Source organism: Notolepis coatsorum (assembly GCF_963971535.1).
Source record: "Notolepis coatsorum genome assembly, chromosome: 6".
In the NCBI taxonomy this organism is placed as follows: Eukaryota; Metazoa; Chordata; class Actinopteri; order Aulopiformes; family Paralepididae; genus Notolepis; species Notolepis coatsorum.
The window spans coordinates 165000381-165020577 of NC_140170.1; the positions used below are offsets into that span (position 1 = coordinate 165000381).

Genomic DNA, 20197 nt, shown 5'->3' on the forward strand with positions numbered 1-20197 from the left:
TCTGTTCCTCTGTGATCTGCTTCCACACAGGGCTCGGGCTCGCCTTCAACCTCAACGCCTCTCTCACCATCATCAGCAAGTACTTCCTGGTCAGGCGTCCCTTAGCCAATGGGCTGGCCATGGCGGGTAGTCCCGTCTTCCTGTGTTTCCTGGCCCCTCTCAACCAGTATCTGTTTAACCAGTTTGGCTGGAGAGGCAGTTTCCTCATCCTCGGCGCTCTGTTGCTCAACTGCTGCGTGGCCGGGGCCCTCATGAGGCCCCTCGCTCTGCCCCCCAGGCCTCCCCTGACAGCCGGGCCCCCGAGCGCCGCCGCGGACGGTCCCAACACCAAGCCGGGACGAAGCTGGAGGAGCAACATCGGCACCTTCTTGGACTTTTCCCTCTTCAAGGACCGCGGCTTCCTCATCTACCTCGTGGGGAACGTGGTGTTTTTCTTTGGCACCTACGCCCCCATCGTCTTCCTCGCAGCCTACGCCGTCAGCCTGGGCGTGGACGAGTACCGTGCCGCCTACCTGCTGTCCATCATGGGCTTCGTGGACATGTTCACCCGGCCTGGCACGGGCCTGGTGGCCAACACCAAGTGGGTCAGGCCCCGGGTCCAATACTACCTCAGCTTCGCCGTCACCTTCACCGGCACATGCCACCTGCTGTGCCCCCTGGCGAGTGGGTACGCAGGGCTGGTGGTCTACACTGCGTTCTTTGGCTTCGGTTTTGGCATGATGTTCGCCCTGATATTTGAATGCCTGATGGACCTGATGGGACCACAGCGATTCCCCAGCGCCGTCGGACTGGTTACCATCTTGGAGTGCGCTCCCATGCTCCTCGGACCACCAATGGCAGGTATGTACGCTGCACAGACAGTACCCTATGACAGGTATGTACGCTGCACAGACAGTACCCTATGGCAGGTATGTACGCTGCACAGACAGTACCCTATGACAGGTATGTACACTGCACAGATGGTACACTATGACAGGTATGTACACTGCACAGACGGTACCCTATGACAGGTATGTACGCTGCACAGACGGTACACTATGACAGGTATGTACGCTGCACAGACGGTACCCTATGACAGGTATGTACGCTGCACAGACGGTACCCTATGACAGGTATGTACGCTGCACAGACGGTACCCTATGACAGGTATGTACACTGCACAGATGGTACACTATGACAGGTATGTACACTGCACAGATGGTACACTATGACAGGTATGTACACTGCACAGACGGTACCCTATGACAGGTATGTACACTGCACAGACGGTACCCTATGACAGGTATGTACACTGCACAGACGGTACACTATGGCAGGTATGTACGCTGCACAGACAGTACACTATGGCAGGTATGTACGCTACACAGATGGTACACTATGGCAGGTATGTACGCTGCACTAGGGGTGGGAATCGCCAGAGACCTCACGATACGATACTATTGCGATACTTGCGTCACGATACGATAGTATCGCGATACTAAATATATCGCGATGCGCTGAGTATTGCGGGGACATTTTATCACATTTTATTTATTACCTTTTTTCAACTGCAAAGTAAAACTTTGTCAACACGCTTTATCTAATCAAATAAAGTTCAGTCTGTTCATCTCACTTCAATCATTTTTATTGCAGAACATGGTATTTTCTCAAGCAGACGGATGTAAACGCTGTAATCTGTGTTGCATGTACCTGACAAACTGAACTGTTTGTATTACAGTCATATTCAAACTTAACTGAATGCACATGTGTGTGTGTGGACTACTGTACTATTACAGGTATTGAAATGAACAATGCAACTTATACAATTTTTCTTAATTTTTTTTATGAATAATTAAATATCGATACTTGGCGTCCCTGTATCGATACAGTATCGCCACGCAGTATCGCGATACTACTACGTATCGATTTTTCCCCCACCCCTACGCTGCACAGACAGTACCCTATGGCAGGTATGTACGCTGCACAGACGGTACACTATGGCAGGTATGTACGCTGCACAGATAGTACACTATGGCAGGTATGTACGCTGCACAGACGGTACACTATGGCAGGTATGTACGCTGCACAGACGGTACACTATGGCAGGTATGTACGCTGCACAGATAGTACACTATGGCAGGTATGTACGCTGCACAGACGGTACCCTGTGACAAATAAGTGGCCCGTATTTTATGTTTAGGTAATAAAAAATGACATGACATACCGTTGACCTTGGAGATCAAAGATTAATTTCAGTTCATGATCGTTTGCCCTGCTGTGATAAGCAAGCGAAGCGTAGCTGTACATATACATCCTGGAACCAGCGATAGTATATAGGATGATGTACAATGAAAACCACATAAAGGAACATGGTCCGTTTTGTCACCTACAGGCATTTCATATTCACTTTCAGGCTTGACGGATATAATCAATAAACCACTCGACTAGTATTTATCGAGCTGAGATGCACCATATCAGATAAGCCTGCATCAGACCCTTGCACATAAAGCCACATTATATAAAGAGCTGTCACTCACACACCCATCAGCCATCCGTTATTCTCTCCAGGCCCAGATTAAGGCCCTCCCATAGTCGAGCAGACTGTACACAGAGCAGACTCCGCGGAGGTCCGCGCGGCTCTTTGAGCTTTCATAGTCGAGCAGATCTCAGCGGACGTCCGCGGTCTATTTCCTACATTTCTCGCACCAGTTTTACTACATTTCCCACAAAAAAAGTTTTACGCACTTGAATAACAGGTAGCGAGATGCAATGTACCGTATAGGCTTGAGGTGGACAGCGCGTGGTGCTGAAATGAAACACGCATTGCATGAAATAAAAGCACCAGTTTTATTTAAAAATATTGGAAACGGAGATAACATTCTATGTTATCTCCGTTTCCAATATTTCGAAATAAAACTGGCAATTTTACACACTTCATTTAGAAAAGCCATTCAAACATCTCTCTTGGCACGGAGCGAGTGGTCAGAGTAAAATGCAGATCGGCGTCACATTAAATGCAGTTCGATGTCAACCAAAACGCCGAGCAGCGTTTTGTGTGACACCAAGTCAGCGGCGCGGATGTCCGCGTGTCAGAAAATAGGCGCTTCGCACCTGTGGGTCTGCTGTCCGCTGAGATCAAAGCTCAAAGAGCCGCGCGGACCTCCGCGGAGTCTGCTCTGTGTACAGTCTGCTCGACTATGGGAGGGCCTTTACCCTCTCCACCAGTGCCTCTACAGTTCTACACTTCAGATTACCCTCTCCACCATTACAGTGCCTCTACAGTTCTACACTAGGGTTTGCCGCAATGATGCGACATTTCTAAGGCTGTCAATCTATTAAAATATTTAATCTGATTAATCACATGATTGTCCATAGTTAATCGTGATTAATCGCAAATGAATCGCATATTTTTTATCTGTTCTAAATCTACCGTAGGATCTTTTTCACGTTTTAATACTCTTATCAACATGAGAGTCAACAAATGCTTGCTTTATGCAGCCATTTAACACAAAAGGATGACTCATGCATTGCAAATTTGCATCAAATTCAAAACAGAGTGATGCACAAAATAACTTAAAAGAAAATAATAATTTAAAACAATGAATAAAGTGTGCATGAAATAATAGGGGAAAGACAATGTTTTTTTTTTATCCACTTTTTCTCCCATTTTTCTATATTTTCTCCCATCCCAATTTCGTATCATCCAATTCAACCCTCCCCTGTCACGAACGCTGTTTCTTGCCTCCCACAAGCCGGCTGCAATGTGGACTAAGTCATACATAGCACAAGTCCCCTCCGGTACTTGAGGTAACAGCAGTCGCATCTTTTCACCTGCGCAGCTCGATCTCTCAGTGTCGAGGAGTAACGCGTGGGAGGCTCACGCTGCCCCCGACACTTCCTGATTCTACTGCGCAGGCGCACCAACCGACTTGTAGGAGTCGCTTGTTCACAACGCCCGATCCCCACCCTTCAGTTTCCCTCCCCGTAATACGGCCAATGTGTATTACTGCGGACGACCAGCTAAACTGAAAACAATGTGGAGAGCTGGATTCGAACACGCGAATCCTAGCGTCTCCACACTGGTGGCGAGTGCCTTGCCCACTACACCACCTAGCCGCCCTAGGGGAAAGACAATGTTAGGAACTTGTTACATTCACCCACACAAGGGCTGATGACTCACCCCCCCGCCCCCCCCCCTCTCTCTCACACACACACTCTCCCAGCTCTTTCTCTCTTGCCCCTTCCTCATCTCTCTCACCCCCCCCCCCCCCTCTCTCTCTCTCTCTCTCTCTCTCTCTCTCTCTCTCTTACACACACACTTTGAGTCAGAAACAAACATAGTATCAATGAGAGTATCAATAATACACCTGAGTGAAGTCTAGTAAAAAAAATAATATATAAAACGGAAAACTTTTAAACATTAATCTTGTGTTAAAAAAATAGTGGTGTTAAATGAATTGTGCATTAATAATGCGTTAACTTTGACAGCGTTAGACATTTCTCATGAATAATAAACTCATGACAACACTGGTATTACCGGTGACACTGGACATTTCACAAAATGACGCTAACTATCTGTAGAGTGCTTACTTTGATAATTTATGTTATACACCAACATTGATCCGCTGTGTCTGTCTGTTTTTAATTCACTTTCAATGACTAGTATCTGTTTGTTGGACAGACAGAGTTGACGTTAGGTTCTAATTTAAAAATAAACCAACGGACAGTAATACCTTCCGTCAATTGACGGATCAATGTAGCTGTTATTTAGTGCGCATTGCACAAACATACTGTGCTTCTCTCCAGTTGTGCTGCTGCAGGGTTTAAATCCCAAATATTGCCAAATCCTCCGCCATCGCCAATTACATTTTTTATTTATATTTTTTATCATTCCATTTGGGCTGTGGGGGGTGCTTAACACTTTCCGTGCCAGCCGTGCCAGTCCTAGATACTCCGTTGAGTGCCAATGCTATGTGCGGTTACACCTTTCGTTTCATTTTCGTATCATTGTCATATGCGTTTCGCCGCGACGTTGTGCGCCTCGAGTCACACTTTCGTTTTTTTTTCTTCGTTTTTGTCACCCGAGCACACTGATGTAGTACACTGCCAAAGCAGTAGGTGGCAGTAGGTGGCAAACATGAAGGCAATTTCAACCAATCAGAACTTGAATGTGCCAATACACTTCCTGGAAGCTCCAGCAAAGAAAATGTCAATAAGGCAGGCGCCTATGCCGCGCCACCATCTTGCCTATTTACTCAATGCAGCAATTATTTTTCAGCAAAGCCTAATAAAAGTGCAATAAACAAAACGGATACATTCACTGTGTGTTCTGCCTGTCATTTGTTGATGAAACAAAACGAACATCAACACAAGTGACCACCAAAACGCATTTCTGTGTAATAGGGACATGAAACGTATTCAAAAACGTATAAAAAAACGCCACAAATACACTAGTCTAACCATTTTCCCTGATCGAGCTCAGACAGATCCCCACTGGTAACGTGAGGCTAGATTGATGAAAAATTAATGGAAATAATAATAAAAGAATAATAAAAGAAATAACGATTAAAAACGAGATTTCTCGTCGGTTGGCACTCAACGGTTGGCATGAACTAACGAGAATTCTCGTCGCTGGCACTCAAAGTGTTAATGTCTGAAGGAGTTGACTGAAGGCTTCTTGTCCTCTGAAAGCATGCAATTGGTCCACTGATGGATACATCTTGATATTTGTCTAGTGTGTTCATTAGACGGGTGAAATCCTCTTTCAGTGCCTCTGTGCCCGTTTTCTTAGGCAGTTAGTCTCTGGTATGTTCTGAGTCCTTTTCTGTTCCGAGTCCTGTTCTGTCCTGAGTCCTGTTCTGAGCCGCTAATTTAATGGGGGGCTTGGGTGGAGTAAATCAGCGCCTCCTCACGGCTTGAACGTCCTTCTCTAGAGAATCGTTTGTCTCTCCACTGGTCTCCTTGTTACCACAGTCTGCACCCCCCCCCCCCCCCCCCCCGCCCAACCTCCAGGTCAGCCCAATTTTGAGGAAGTGAAGTAATTGGCTTAATTGGTAAAAGGCTTAATTAGCCTTTTGCTTTGGGTGTTTAATGATGCTCAGTTCAGACTCCAGTCATTAAAGTTCTGTACCTGGGCCATAATTAAGCTGTGAATACATTAAAAAAGAAAAGAGGTGACTCCGCCAGATGGACTTAATTACCGTTTGGCCAATCAAGGGTTGTCTTAATGAGGGTGATGGTCATCAGCGCACGCCCCCATCAGAGTGAGTGCCATCAATCAGATGATGCAGCACACATGGAAGTGGTTGAGACCAATCCATAGGCAAAGTGACCCCTCCTAGCCTAGTGCATGTATACACAGATGCACACACAATCACCATCATCATCAGGGGAAACTGACTCATTAAGATCCGGTTTTAATTGGTTTACATAACCTAAGGACCTGCATTTCAGCTGATCACCTCATCCTACTGCGTTTACTCTCACAGAGTGCTCTAGTCTAGTTTTTTGTTGTTGTTTTGAAGTTGTTATGGAAAGTAATCCATGTTGGTGTGTTAATCTATTATGTAAATGGTGCATTTATATAGCGCTTTTATTCAAATCGCTTTACAATTTGTTCCTCACATTTGACCCATTCACTCACACATTCACACACCGGGGAATCGAACCGGGAATCTCCGGATGACCAGACGACTGCTCTACCTCCTGAGCCACTGTCGCGCGACCCCATGTCTGGTAGAATAATACAGCAGCACATTTCTATTCTCTTTGCACCAGGTAAACTCTTTCTGCGCCAAACCCGAGATAAGTCGGCTTATCTCGCCATGCGCTGAGCGCCATACCCGAGATTTCTCGGGTTTTGATCCTTTGATATTTTTCCTTTGATCCCCGTTCTATAGGGTCAGCCGGAACTCTATAGGTGTCCCTGGCTCATCTGCCTACGTTGGAATTGCAATGACGATCCCCTTGGGGAAATTCAGGCATCATAGCAGCATGGGGGAGGGGAGGTACAGGTAGTAGAAGACATACAGGTACAGGTCACAGAATTATAGTACAGTGGATAAGTAAAAATTTTAATAGAATAAAAAGGCACTGTAAACAATATACAATATAATGAACTCTATACATGTGTATATGGGCAACAAGGTGCGAGATGAGGGTATGTATGCCCTCTCAGTTGTATTTGCCCTACAATAAATATTGTTACAATAATACAACTTGGGCACTAGTTGGCGAGCATAGGGTCTGCTCCTCACTGTACGGACTGGAGGTTATTCTTACTGTGCTGCCACATTACAGATCCACAAATAAGTCAAAAGTTTGTTGATAATTCGCAAGTAGCTAAATCTATTTGCAATTTGTTTAGATAGTGATCGCAATAATACTTGCGTATTAGAAATTGGATTCCTCTTTACCCCCTGAATCAGTGGTTGGTAATCTAGTTGGGTAAAAATGAGGGCAGCGAAGTCCTCACACACGTAGTCAAAATGATTCACATATTAGAAGATTCACAATTCACATGAATCAATGAGACGCAAAAGTAGAGAGATTGTAATACAGACAGGCAGAGCGTCATACATCCAGTGAGTGTGCTGAGAGAGATAACAAGACCTGCCAATCGATCCCCTTCTGGAAGCAAGGGCCTGGGGGTGGGGTGGGCGGGGGTAAGACTCCGAAAAGCTGGAGGCTTAAATCTGATCTAAACCACATTTGTCACTTCTCTGCAGACTTGGGCTGGATATTTACGGCTCTGAAAATGGGCTCCTCTCCTGATTCGTTCTAGTAGTGGCGGGCCAAATTGCCTTCCCAGAGAGACACAGGGTGAGCCAGGCAAGGCGAAATGGCTCCCCATCATTTCCTGCACAGCTCATCTCAAACCCATCCCCCTCCACTCTTGTACACACAAACCAAATCAAGAGTTTGAAAGGCATATCGGAATCTTTGCCAATGTCCTACACATCTTACCTTACTTACTTTAGATTAGAGAAACAAAGCCATACAATGTCTCCTGGACACATTGTTGGGATGAAGATTCAGGCTTTCATATGAAGACACAGATGCAGAGTGGCCTATTCAGGCTTTCATGAAGACACAGATACAGAGTGGCCTAGTCAGGCTTTCATGAAGACACAGATACAGAGTGGCCTATTCAGGCTTTCATGAAGACACAGATACAGAGTGGCCTAGTCAGGCTTTCATTTGCACAATAGTTTGTTTCCATCTGGCATTAAGATGTGATCACAAGTGGACAGCTCTAAGTGCAGTTAGTACACACCTGCCTGGCATTCACATTTTTATGTGTGTATGCTCATGTGATAATTCAGTGTTTGCAATTAGTTTACAAAAAGATTGACTAAACATGTAATTCATACACATATTCTTTTTTTTCTTTGATCTATTTTTTGTTTTAACTTTTTTCTGTATTTTTCTCCCATCCCAATTTAGTCATTATGCCAATTCCCTTCCTGGTCGTTGCACGCATTGCCCCACTGTCGGCCATGTACACATATTCTTATTATTATTTTATTATATTAACAGTTGCATTGTAAACCAAACGTAACTAGGGATGCTCCGATATTGAAATAACTGGATCGGGTATCGGTAAAAAAATATATATATATATATCGGAATACATTTACATTTTTTTTTATATAAAATAAGGAATAACAATTCAGTACATTTATATCTTATGTGTTAATTTGTTATATTTAGTTTCACTAAGTTAGGAAAGTAATGTTTTAAGTCAAGCCTGATGTTGCCTTGCACAAAAGAATGATCCCAGTCTCTTCCACACTTTTCATTTCAAACCTTTATTTATACTCGTGAAAGCACTGAGGTTTCCCTCATTTACAGTGATGACGAGTTTATTAAATTTAACTCATCAGTTTATTAAATGGGTATTTACATTTACATTTAGTCATTTAGCTGACTCTTTTATCCAAAGCGACTTACAAGTTCTGTACGACAAGTCATCAGGAAAGGCACAACTCTATCAGCTGAGTAACAATGTTCATCAAAGTGTTGAGTGCTACAGTGTAGGTTAGTATATTTGCACATGCCAGTTAGGGATGGGTATCGTTAGGATTTTATCGATACTACTACTCTTATCGATACTGCTTAACGGTTCGGTACTTTATCGATACTCTTTTTGGTAACGGTTCTTTTTGATAATTTTGCAAGAAAAAAAGACAATTAATTAAGAACAGAATCGACATTGTTTTATTATTTATAACTTTATAAATAAATATACTAAATAAAATATAATTTCTTCATCAACAGTAACCCTGTGACACTCGTTCACCCTATCCTCTGTCATCCTTCCTCTAGCTGCTAGGGTGAAGGGACTTTGGGCTTGGCTGGGACCGGTGGTGGTAGAGGGAGGAGGGGTGGGCTGGGACATGGTGGCTGCAGCCTCAGCCTGACGATCTATAAAAAGTTGTCATCTTTCAAAAATGTAGCTAAACAATTAGCTAATCAATTATATTTTATTAGCCTATTCGTAATAATTCGTTATTAGCCTAGCTAACTCCGTATCTTGGCGTACCTGCAGTGGACGTGCATGGAGATGGAGCACTGCGAGCAAAGCAGTCGAAAACGGCGCATTTCTGCAGACTAATGTTATGTTTTGACAAATCGCTTGTATTGCCACCCTTACTTGCAAATGTTTTATTGCACTTGTGGCAACGTGCGTTGTCGGCATCAACTTTCGTAAAGTGTATCCAGACTTTCGAGCGTTTCGTTCTCTCCGCCATGATGAGCGCAGAGCTCGGCCTGTGTGTGCTGCGCTTCAGCACGGAGCCACGCACCTCAAGTACCCGTATGTGCATTTGTGTGAGTGTGAGCGACTCAAGTCGCGATTGTGTGTAACTAACAGCCCCGCTTCTCGTGCAGACAGAGCGACACAGAGAGAGAGGAGAGATGGTTTGCAACGTTTAATTCCTCGGAAAAAAAACTCCATAATTTCTCGAGTATCGATAGCAGTACCGATAACGTCGGAGCTTATCAATACTCCGGTTTTTTCTAATTTAGTAACGGTTCCCGTTTAGAAGCGGGTTTCGGGGGGCATCCCTAATGACGGTGCATATATAAGTGCATGACAGTAAGGTTAGTTAGGGTCATCTTTTTTTTAAATATTTTTTTTCATTTCAGATAATGGTATGGGTATCGGATCGGTACTCGGTATCGGCCGATACCCAAAGCCAGGTATCTGTATTGGTATCGGGACTGAACAAGTCGGATCGGTGCATCCCTAAACGTAACTCTAGAATATGTTTGTAAACAAAATAGCAGGCCCTGCCTTTGTAACCAGCAATAACAACGAAACAATAACTTTTCTTTCTGGCTTCAAACAGTGTTCCAGGGATGACAGTTTGTTTATTCAGTTATGAAAAATATAGTATATTGACGAGGCTTGACAACAGAGGTTCAAAGATAACTTCATATTTATTGGCTATTCGTTTCTTTATATTGCTTTATCCATTGGGCTGCTCCCGTTTCCAACTCTGTGTGTTGACAATGACATCCTGGTGTGACATCAACTTAGGACACTCAAACCTCAAACTCAAACCCATTACATCACGCGCTCTCGCTCTCTACGTTGTCAAACATGTACACTAAAGTTAAGTTATGTTGGAGGAGTTTTATTGTGTTTGAGTTGTTTAAGGGAAAGAAACCTCCTGTCCTGCTGTAGTTTTTATTTTCACTTTGTGCAGCTTGATTTTATTAATTTATTTTATTGTATTTCATGAAAAAAGTGTTTTTCCGAGATGGAAGTAACTTGAGAAAAGGTTTTGCATTTTTCTATTGCAGTTTTGCACAATAAATGTTATATATATAATGTATATATATATACCCCGCACAGCGGTTTGTGCCAGATGTCTGCATTTTCATTTTCCAGATTGCGAAAGTACAGAATGTAAGCTGTCATATGTTGAAATCTTAGAATTTTTTGAACATGATGTGCTCATTTATAACTTGTAAAGCAGTATGTTTTCTAGAATACAGGAGAAAAGGCTTCTGAAAGGAAGGCCACATTTTCACACTTCAGAGAGAGTGAGCTGGGCGTCAACAAAAATGGAAATAGTAGCGTGTCCAGGCGAGAAACGCCAATGACTTTAGCAAAATTCACATACAGTAGCGCCTTATAACTCAGCTTTTCAGGAATTAGCCCGGATCACTCTGAAACTATACAATATTCACCACGAGATAACGCGTGAATGTATACATGAAAGAATTTACTAGTTTTTGCATGTTCGATGGGAGATAGTGACTGTCAAATGACCATAGTATTGTCTCCATAGCTATTATATAGAATATAGATATAGCTCTGCAAACATAGTGACGCACAGTGAAAATAGGCAATGGAAAGCTGGCACATTCACTACAGGGATGAGGGTAATGGCTGGCGCCTGGCGCTGAAAGTTAAGTTAAGAAGTCTTGCATTTTACAACACAATCATAAGCAAAAATGTGTCCAGACATTTAAATCTATCCAAAAATGGCCCTCTGTTCAGCCAGTGGACGTCTGAATACTAATGTCAAAATAATTGCACAGCCAAAGACCACTCCTGACATACACGCATCATACAGAATAAAAAACATTTGACATGACATGTCAGATGCAGGTGATTGATGCCTGATAGGAGGACGAGTGCTAGCATAACCTTCGCCAGTGTTTTCTAGAGCTGTCAAAGTGAGTGTTAATAAAATTTTAACACAAATGCATATTAACGCCACTCATTTCTTTAACAGATAATGCACAGTACGGGCTGGGCGATAAAATGATAACGATAATTATCGCGATATATTTTTAATAATCGATATCGATCGATAATTAAAAAATATATCAATAACATTTATTTATTTTTTGTGACCTGCAACAGGGCAGTTTTTTAACCAGAGACAGTGGACAGACTTGTCTTTCTTGCCTGCAACTTAAAGTAATGGCTTTGCTTGTCCAAATGACGATACTGACCAAATTGAGATTTATTTTTCTCTTGTCCATTTATTTAGTTTGCTTTCCAATTTAAAATATAGTTTGAAACTGTCTGTACACAGTAGGCTATGTGTGCTAGCAGAGCTAGTCTCCAGTCGTGAGTCACGGTGCACATGTGCAGTGGTTTGTCCACCAAAAAAGCGCCAAAAGATAGAAAAGAAACTAGCAGAGCCACAACTATTCAAATCCCCTGGAGCCACAGCCAGCAGAGAAGCCTGTTTACTTTCGCTTTCAAACCAGCTGCAGCCTGAGAACTGAGTGTGAGGGGCTGTAACACTAAATATGGCAGTAACAACAAAGAATTGCTGCAAAATAAACGTACATCTGTTGAAATCTTTTTTTAATACTTATAATAATATCGATAATTATCTATATTGAGTGATATGATAACATTACCATATCGTTATCGTGATATCATTTTTGGGTATATCGCTCAGACCTAACAGTACAACCTTTTTCTTTTCTTTTTCTTTTCTTTTTTTTTTGTAATTGTAAACATGTACAATCATTATATATCAGTCATACCAGTTAACAAATTGGGTGCCACGCCCCTTCCCAGAAGTGCATAGGCTCATGCCACCCATTAACCCCATGTAATCGGTCACCTTGTTTGTAGAGCTAAACCTATATTTTATATTATAGCTATGGATCCAATATCATTGTCAATTGACAGTATGAACCTTCCGTTCAATATGCCATAAAGAAATATTTTTTCCATCGATACGTTCCCGTTTTATACCGTGGTGAATATGAGTGTTATATCGGAATGATCTGGGATCATTCCTGTGAGGCTATTTATAAGGCGCAATGCTAATAACGTAAAATCCATTGGCGTTTCGTCCCTACACACGCTACAGTTAAAAATCCAAAATGCATATGATCGGTATTATGTTCCATCATGAATGCGTGAAAGGGGGAGGCGGGGGGGAGGGGTCATTTGTGATTAATTGATTGCCAATAAATAACGGCATTCGGCATTCGTTATTACCACAACATACACTGAATTGGGGTATGGCTATGAAATCCTTGCACGATCAAGCTGAAATTGACGTCAAATTGCTCTTACCTTTGGCCGGTTGGATTCCAAAAATAATTTTCCATTTGATCGCCATCTGGTAGATCATAAGTCCATTTGGCACACGCCATAATGCTATACAGCATCATGAATCCGGCGTCGCAAAAAGTATTCCATGCGATCTGGTGATGCCCTCACTTCAGGCTAACAGAAAAGTCTGCCTGGAGTGTTGTCAGTCTGACACCAGGTCTGCAACAGGGGTTACTGCATTCTCGAGACAGCGCCACTACCAGGATCTGGCCGGTACTGCACCTTCGGAGTCCCAATATGCCTTTTCCAGCCAAAATACAGGTCTGACGTGAAATACGATATTAATATGGGGGAAAAAGGAAAAACTACACAGAAGCGTAGATCTACGTTTCCGGCACTCAACCGCTGGGCCACAGAAACGAGAATCTACGTTTTTGGCAACCAAAGGAAACCAACCAAGAAAAACTTATTACATTTTTGGTGACGGACTTCTTCAGACAAACTTTTCTGAGTACATTTGAATTTGTATGTATATGTGTGTGTGGCTGTCCCCCAATATGCCCAGACAATGAAAATAACCTCTCACATGGTACTGTTTTAAAAAGTATCCCTTTATGGTACATTTTGAACATTTAGATAAAAACATTTATTAATGTTAACTTTGGACAATCTGAATATTATAATCAATTGACAGTCCTAGTTTTTCATTTCACACACTCCTCCATGAGACAAAAAAACACACGAGACTTTGCAATTCAACTTTTATGCCTATCAATCATACCTGTCATACTGTTGAGCCATGGATATTCCTTCTCACTCGAAGGCACCATTTTAACTGCCCCCACACTTAATTGTGCAACAGTCAACAAGAGACACATGCACAGAAAACACACACACACACACACACACACACACACACACACACACACACACACACACACACACACACACACACACACACACACACACACACACACACACACACACACACACACACACACACACACACACACACACCAGAAATGGAGGGAGAGAGAGAGAGGGATGCCTGAAATGTTTTTGCAACCCGTTGCTCTCTAGTAACAACGTATGATCAAACCAGATATGATTCCTGCTGCATCAGTGCTTCAGAGGCAGGCAGAGATGAAAGCATCGGACTGAGCAATGGGAGAGCGCCTGCGCTCATCTCTGTTCTCAAGACGCCTGTCTGCCCACCGCAGCACAATGCTGTCATTCTCACTCAAGTAATACGGAATAAATGGCGCTCAGTGTTGCCTCAGTGACTCATAAAGGAAACAACATGTTGCTTGTTGTTATACAGGCGGGTGATAACCTTTCCTCTCCTCCAAGACGCACGGACAGCCTCCTCTCCTGTTTGTGCCCGAATACGACGTCCATCATCTCCATCATGTTCAGTATTTTTATAAAAAAAAAAAACTGGTCCATGGATTCACTGAGATTCCAGTTTAAACCAGCAAGCCTGAGTGTGATTGGATGACTGATGATAGATGTCTTTGTCTGGGTTTTCCAGCTCGTCCAATTGACTCAGAGACCCCTTGCGATCGACTGGTAGATCGAAAATACATGGTTGTCAACTTCTGCTTCAGAGAGACTACAACTTTTCAAACGCTTCCCGGCAGTGAGAATGGAGGGGCGTCACACTAAATAACCCTAAATAATGATTTATTATATGCACTGCTCGTCTTGATTCCCTCTCTCTCTCTCTCCCTCTTGTTCTATCTCTACCCATCGCTCTCTCTGTCTCGTTCTATCTCTCTATCCATCTCTCTCGTTCTCTCTCTCTCTCTCTACTACCATCACGTTTGAAAGTAATAAGGAGGCAAGATAATCCGTGCCATTTACACACATATATGGGCTATATATCCACTCATTATTCTCCTTCCATATTCCCATTGTGGATATTAAATCACACCTCTGCTGCATTCTGCATGAACGTAGCTTTCCTGTCCAAATTACCCGAAAGCTAGGAAGATATGGCAAACGCGATATAATAAAGCCACTCTCCAGGCGATATCAGATAATAAAGCCACTCTCCAGGCGATATCAGATAATAAAACCACTCTCCAGGCGATACCAATACAGAATGTCGGAAAGATTAGATATTGTATTTCCAAGCAATAGAAGGATGACAAGCAGTGAGGGTCTCCAGCGATGACGGCTGTCTACAGAAGATGATTAGGCCTATCTCATAAAATCACACAGCACTTTCCATGTGTAGGCTATTCATTCCATACTCCAAGTTGCCTCTCAACATTAACTCAAGCCTTTACAGCCTCCTCACAGCTTTTTTCAGTAGTGCCCACACATGAGATATTAATGTATCTACAGAAAAATTGTGTACTGTGTACAGTGGGGAGCCTGTGCACTTAGAAAATCTGACCCTTTGGACTAAATCTGTCATCGGTGTGAAACTATTAATTAAAAAAGGCTTTAATTAATAATTGTTTTGTGGATGCTTGTGATTATTTCTGAAGAGGCACGGGGCTACCGAAGGGGCAGGATTCTGATAACATAAATGTATCTCTATTTTACTTATATGAGCGTTTCAAAAATAATTCATATATCGTGGATAAAGCCAGCTTACGCAATTTGAGAACCAACTGGAGATGAGATAAAGGAGGAAGAAAGGGAGAGATTATACTTTCAACTTGTGTTCATAGCATAGCATTAATACAGAAAACATTAATCGCCGCGACTCCAGAAAACATGATGCAGTTGACGGGCGGTGATTCAATGTGGCCCAGGACACGTTTCCTGTCACCTTCTGGTGAAAATCACCACTTTGATTCCAAAATATGTCTTTTTTCAATTTTCTTTTTTTACTTTCTTTATTGTACATATTCCATTATGCAATAGGTACTCAGAGACACCTTTTTTCCACTGCATGGTACCTACTCGACTCTACTCTACTCGCTTTTGGTACCTGGTACTTCGTTCGTTTTCCACTGCAAGTAGTACCCGCCGTCAGTGTAGCTGGTCGTCATAGCGAGGGCGCCGTGATGTCAACTGCAACGCGACACACACACACGTATCGTAGCTAGCTATAAAGCTATGAAGATACCTTCACAGTGTACTCTGCGTCATTTATTGATGAAACAAAACCAACAGCAACACAATTGCTATGAAGATACCTTCACAGTAGGGATATTCGATATCGGCTTTTTTTTTTACCGATATCCAATATACCAATATTGTCCAACTCTTAATTTCCGATACCGATATATGCAATATATATAAATAAGAATTTGCTCTTACTTGCTTGGCTGGGTAAATAAAGGTAAAATTTTTTTTTACAGATACCGATCATTTCCGATATTACATTTTAATGCCAATATCAGCCGATAATATCGGTAGGCCGGTAATATCGGACATCCCTACTTCACAGTGTATTCTGCGTCATTTATTGATGAAACAAAACCAACACCAAGAACAAAGAGTTTAGTCTCACAGAAAGATTGCTAATTTAGTTAGCTTACGTGTAGTTAGCTAATAAGGCACTGGTATCATAGAATAGAATAGAAATACTTTAATCATCCCAATTTGTAGTGTCAAATTTCCCTTGGGATGATTAAAGTATTTCTATATTCTTTTTTTTTTATTCTATTCTATGATACCAGTGCCTTTATTAGCTAACTACACGTAAGCTAACAAAATTAGCAATCTTTTGCACGCTATGTACACTAGCTGCAATGCTAACTATTATAATGGTAAATCCCAGTCACATTAGCACGTAAGCTAACAAAATTTGTGAGAGACTAAACTCTTTGTTCTTGGTGGTAATTATTGTGTTGACGTTGGTTTTGTTTCATCAATAAATGAGGCAGAATACACAGTGAATGTATCCTTTTTTGTTTATTGCACTTTGTTCTTGCTGCAAACAAATAATGAATGCTAATGTTTAGTAGTCGCGAGTCTATTTAAAGATGGCGGTTTTGTGTTTTCATTTGTGCAGGACGTTCCCCCGTGTAGCGCAATGATAACGTAGTGACGATTCTCTCTTCTGACCAATCGGTGGTCTGCAGTGTTTCACGTAACTTTTTGGTATCACTTCTACCCGCTTGGAACCTCGAAAAAGCAGGTACTAAAAAAGTATCCGGTACCAGGTAATATCCGAAAATGTTGGCAATGGAAAACCGAAAAGGCTGAGTAGAGTAGAGTAGGTACCATGCAGTGGAAAAGCGCCTTATAGATCATAAAAAACTAAAATGTAAATAAAAACCTACGGGCGTTTTCACACCTGTAGTTTGTTTGCTTTGTTCCCGAGTTCGTTTGTGTTCACACGTCTGTGTTAACAGCGGACCAAAACAAACGCACGTGCGAGCAAACTGTCACTCATTGGTCAGATTTTGGGGTGTGCCCCCCCCCTAACCCTGAATCTCTGTGTTACATTGAAATCGGGGAGGAGAGAGCGGGGGGAGCAAATGAATGAATGTGGATGAGAGCCGTGATGTAAATCGGCCGATTTAGTTCTGATTGATTAGGAATGGGTCGCGGCGTGTTCAGGAAACTCAGGCGCATAAAAGTCTGTTCGATCATGTCTCCCGCACCCCCACAGCCGTAGCTGCAACCACTTACATCACGGCTCTCATCCACATTAATTCATATGCTCCCCCCGCTCTCTCCTCCCCGATTTCAATGTAACGCGGAAGTGCAGTGGTCTATAGCTAACTTTACCGATCTAGCTGCCTAAAGACTACAAACTGATCCCGCCCACAATTCAATGCGAAAGCGTCATCATGCAACGCGTATACAGTACGGCAAGTGAGTTGTGTCGGTTTGTTAAGTCGATTGCATTCTCACAGCGTACGAGTCGCTTCGGGTTTGGTTGGAAGTGCGCCGAGACCACCCTCTCTAGGCGGTCTCGGCCCGCTTGTTTTGTTCCGCAACAGAATGCGATTGCTGTGTTCACATATGCCCAAATGAACCGAAATAGGGGGTAAACGCTCCAGGTTCCGGAACAACAGCTCCAAACGAGCTAGGTGTGAAAACTCCCTAAGATTACATTTTATAATGCAAGAGTTTGTCATTATGCAGCATATTATATAGCTTTTTTGTTTTTAACATTAGATAAAATGGTGCTATATTGTTTAAATTCATTAATAAAGTGTAGGAAAGTTGCCTTGGTTCATGACCATGTTTCCTTATGAATATGGAATTTTACAAAAACAACTAGTTGTATGGTATACAGCATGTTATTTGGAATCTTGTCATGACTATGATAATATAGCATCAGACTATTTTGAACATTCATCATAAGTTTATTTTTTAGGAAGTTGGTTACATCAATCCAGAACATTATTGTACAGTATATACATTAAAAAAGATGGGAAATACTATTAATATTCACTCGTATAATCAATATTCAGTTGATTCTAACATGTGTTTTAGATTAATTCTATGCAATATCTTGAAAGACACTTCCTTAAACTTGTTGTTGATACAGTATTTATCACAAATATGCTTTTCCCCACTGTACAGTATGTCATTAAATTATAGATTATATTTAGATAATTGTAGACCAATTAGTTTATTAAATAATGATGCCAAAGTATTTGCACTAATCTTTGCAAAGAGATTGAAAAAAGGGCTACACAAAATAATCTATGAAGAACGATTGCATTCATGCAGGGGAGACATACAGTATCAGTAATGATGTAGATGTTTAGCTCTGTCAGAGCCATAGGTATTTCACATATACTCCACCTTTTCCCCAGTTCTAAAGTACATTATAGAACAATTACAGTTCTGAATTAATTTACAGACATGCATGTTAGTGTAGGCAGAGACTATATGGATGAAGACTAGCACATTATAACTCTGGCACATGTTCCACATTGATGTGGATAAAGTTGTTTAATGACTGTCCCTGGGGTCAATTTACCGTACTTTTCGCACTATAAGCCGCACCTGACTATAAGCCGCAGCAGCTAAATTGAATGATGTGTACATATATAAGCCGCACTGGACTATAAGCCGCAGGTGTTTTAATGTTTAATTACCATATGTAATTAGCATTGGGACACAATACTGTCGGACAAATAACAAGAATGAACTCATTTACAAGTTGTATTAAGTTTAGCAAATAAGGGAACAGATAAATAACACTTCAATGCAGTCAAAAAAGCAATAGTTTGATTTTTACATTTTCGGGTTTGGTCACGTCGAGTCACATATAAGCCGCACCGTTATATAAGCCGCAGGGTCGATAAATGGGGGAAAAAGCCGCGGCTTATAGTCCGAAAAGTACGGTAAACTGAATTATACTGCATCATTATACTACGCAAGCATACATACCGGTAAACATATGTGTTCTTTCTCAATACACAGGAGCCTTGGTGGACATCTTCGGGGACTACAGGTACTTGTTCATCATGTGTGGTTCTGTGATGGTGACTGCCGGGCTCTTCCTCTTCGTCATGAACATCTACAACTACCATGTGCTGGACAGGGAACGGGCCTCGGAGGGGCATGACCACCAGCACCAGGTCTCTGGGCTACTGCTGGAGGACAGACAGACAGTGGAACAGACTGAGCCCAAGGCCACAGAGGAGACTGACACCCAGGGAGACCAAGACCAAACACCAGTAGCCCAGGACCAAGACCAGATCATTGAAACACCAGTAGCCCAGGACCAAGAGCAGATCATAGAAACACCAGTAGCCCAGGACCAAGACCAGATCATAGAAACACCAGTAGCCCAGGACCAAGACCAGATCATAGAAACACCAGTAGCCCAGGACCAAGACCAGATCATAGAAACACCAGTAGCCCAGGACCAAGACCAGAGAACATAGAAGCACCAAGCAAACCTGTCTTCTGTTGAGAAGCCAGTTTGCTTGTTTTTGTCTACACTGTGTCTTCTACCTCAAATGGCTTTTGCAAGCTATTGTTATTAATTACCTCTGCCAAATGGAAGGTTATATTTTTGTGTGTGTGTGTGTGTACGTGTGTGTGTATATATGTATGTTGACCCCATGACCGTTCCCACTTTTTCATATAAAATACAATGGTGAGTAGGAAATGTATATCCAGTGATAAAACAAAGTGTGCTATGATACACAGCATCAACGGATTTTCAGGTGGGGGGGGAGAGGCATGCATGTACAGAAAGTCAACATAATCAAATTGTACAATGGTCTCCTTACTGGCAGTAGAAAA

The 20197-nt window shown here is 42.3% G+C and overlaps 1 protein-coding gene across 1 annotated transcript in view; it reads left to right on the forward strand.

The window, feature by feature from the left end:
• Positions 1-19833, forward strand: part of LOC311229728 (monocarboxylate transporter 2-like) — a gene marked incomplete at its 3' end in the record, with an annotated part of 60254 nt that extends 40421 nt beyond the window's left edge. Inside the window, exons 4-5 of the mRNA XM_084315806.1 lie at positions 31-840; positions 19367-19833. Of these exons, the coding sequence (XP_084171932.1) occupies positions 31-840; positions 19367-19833 (1277 nt within the window). The remainder of the gene's footprint in view (positions 1-30; positions 841-19366) is intronic.
• Positions 19834-20197: the final 364 nt, after the last annotated feature.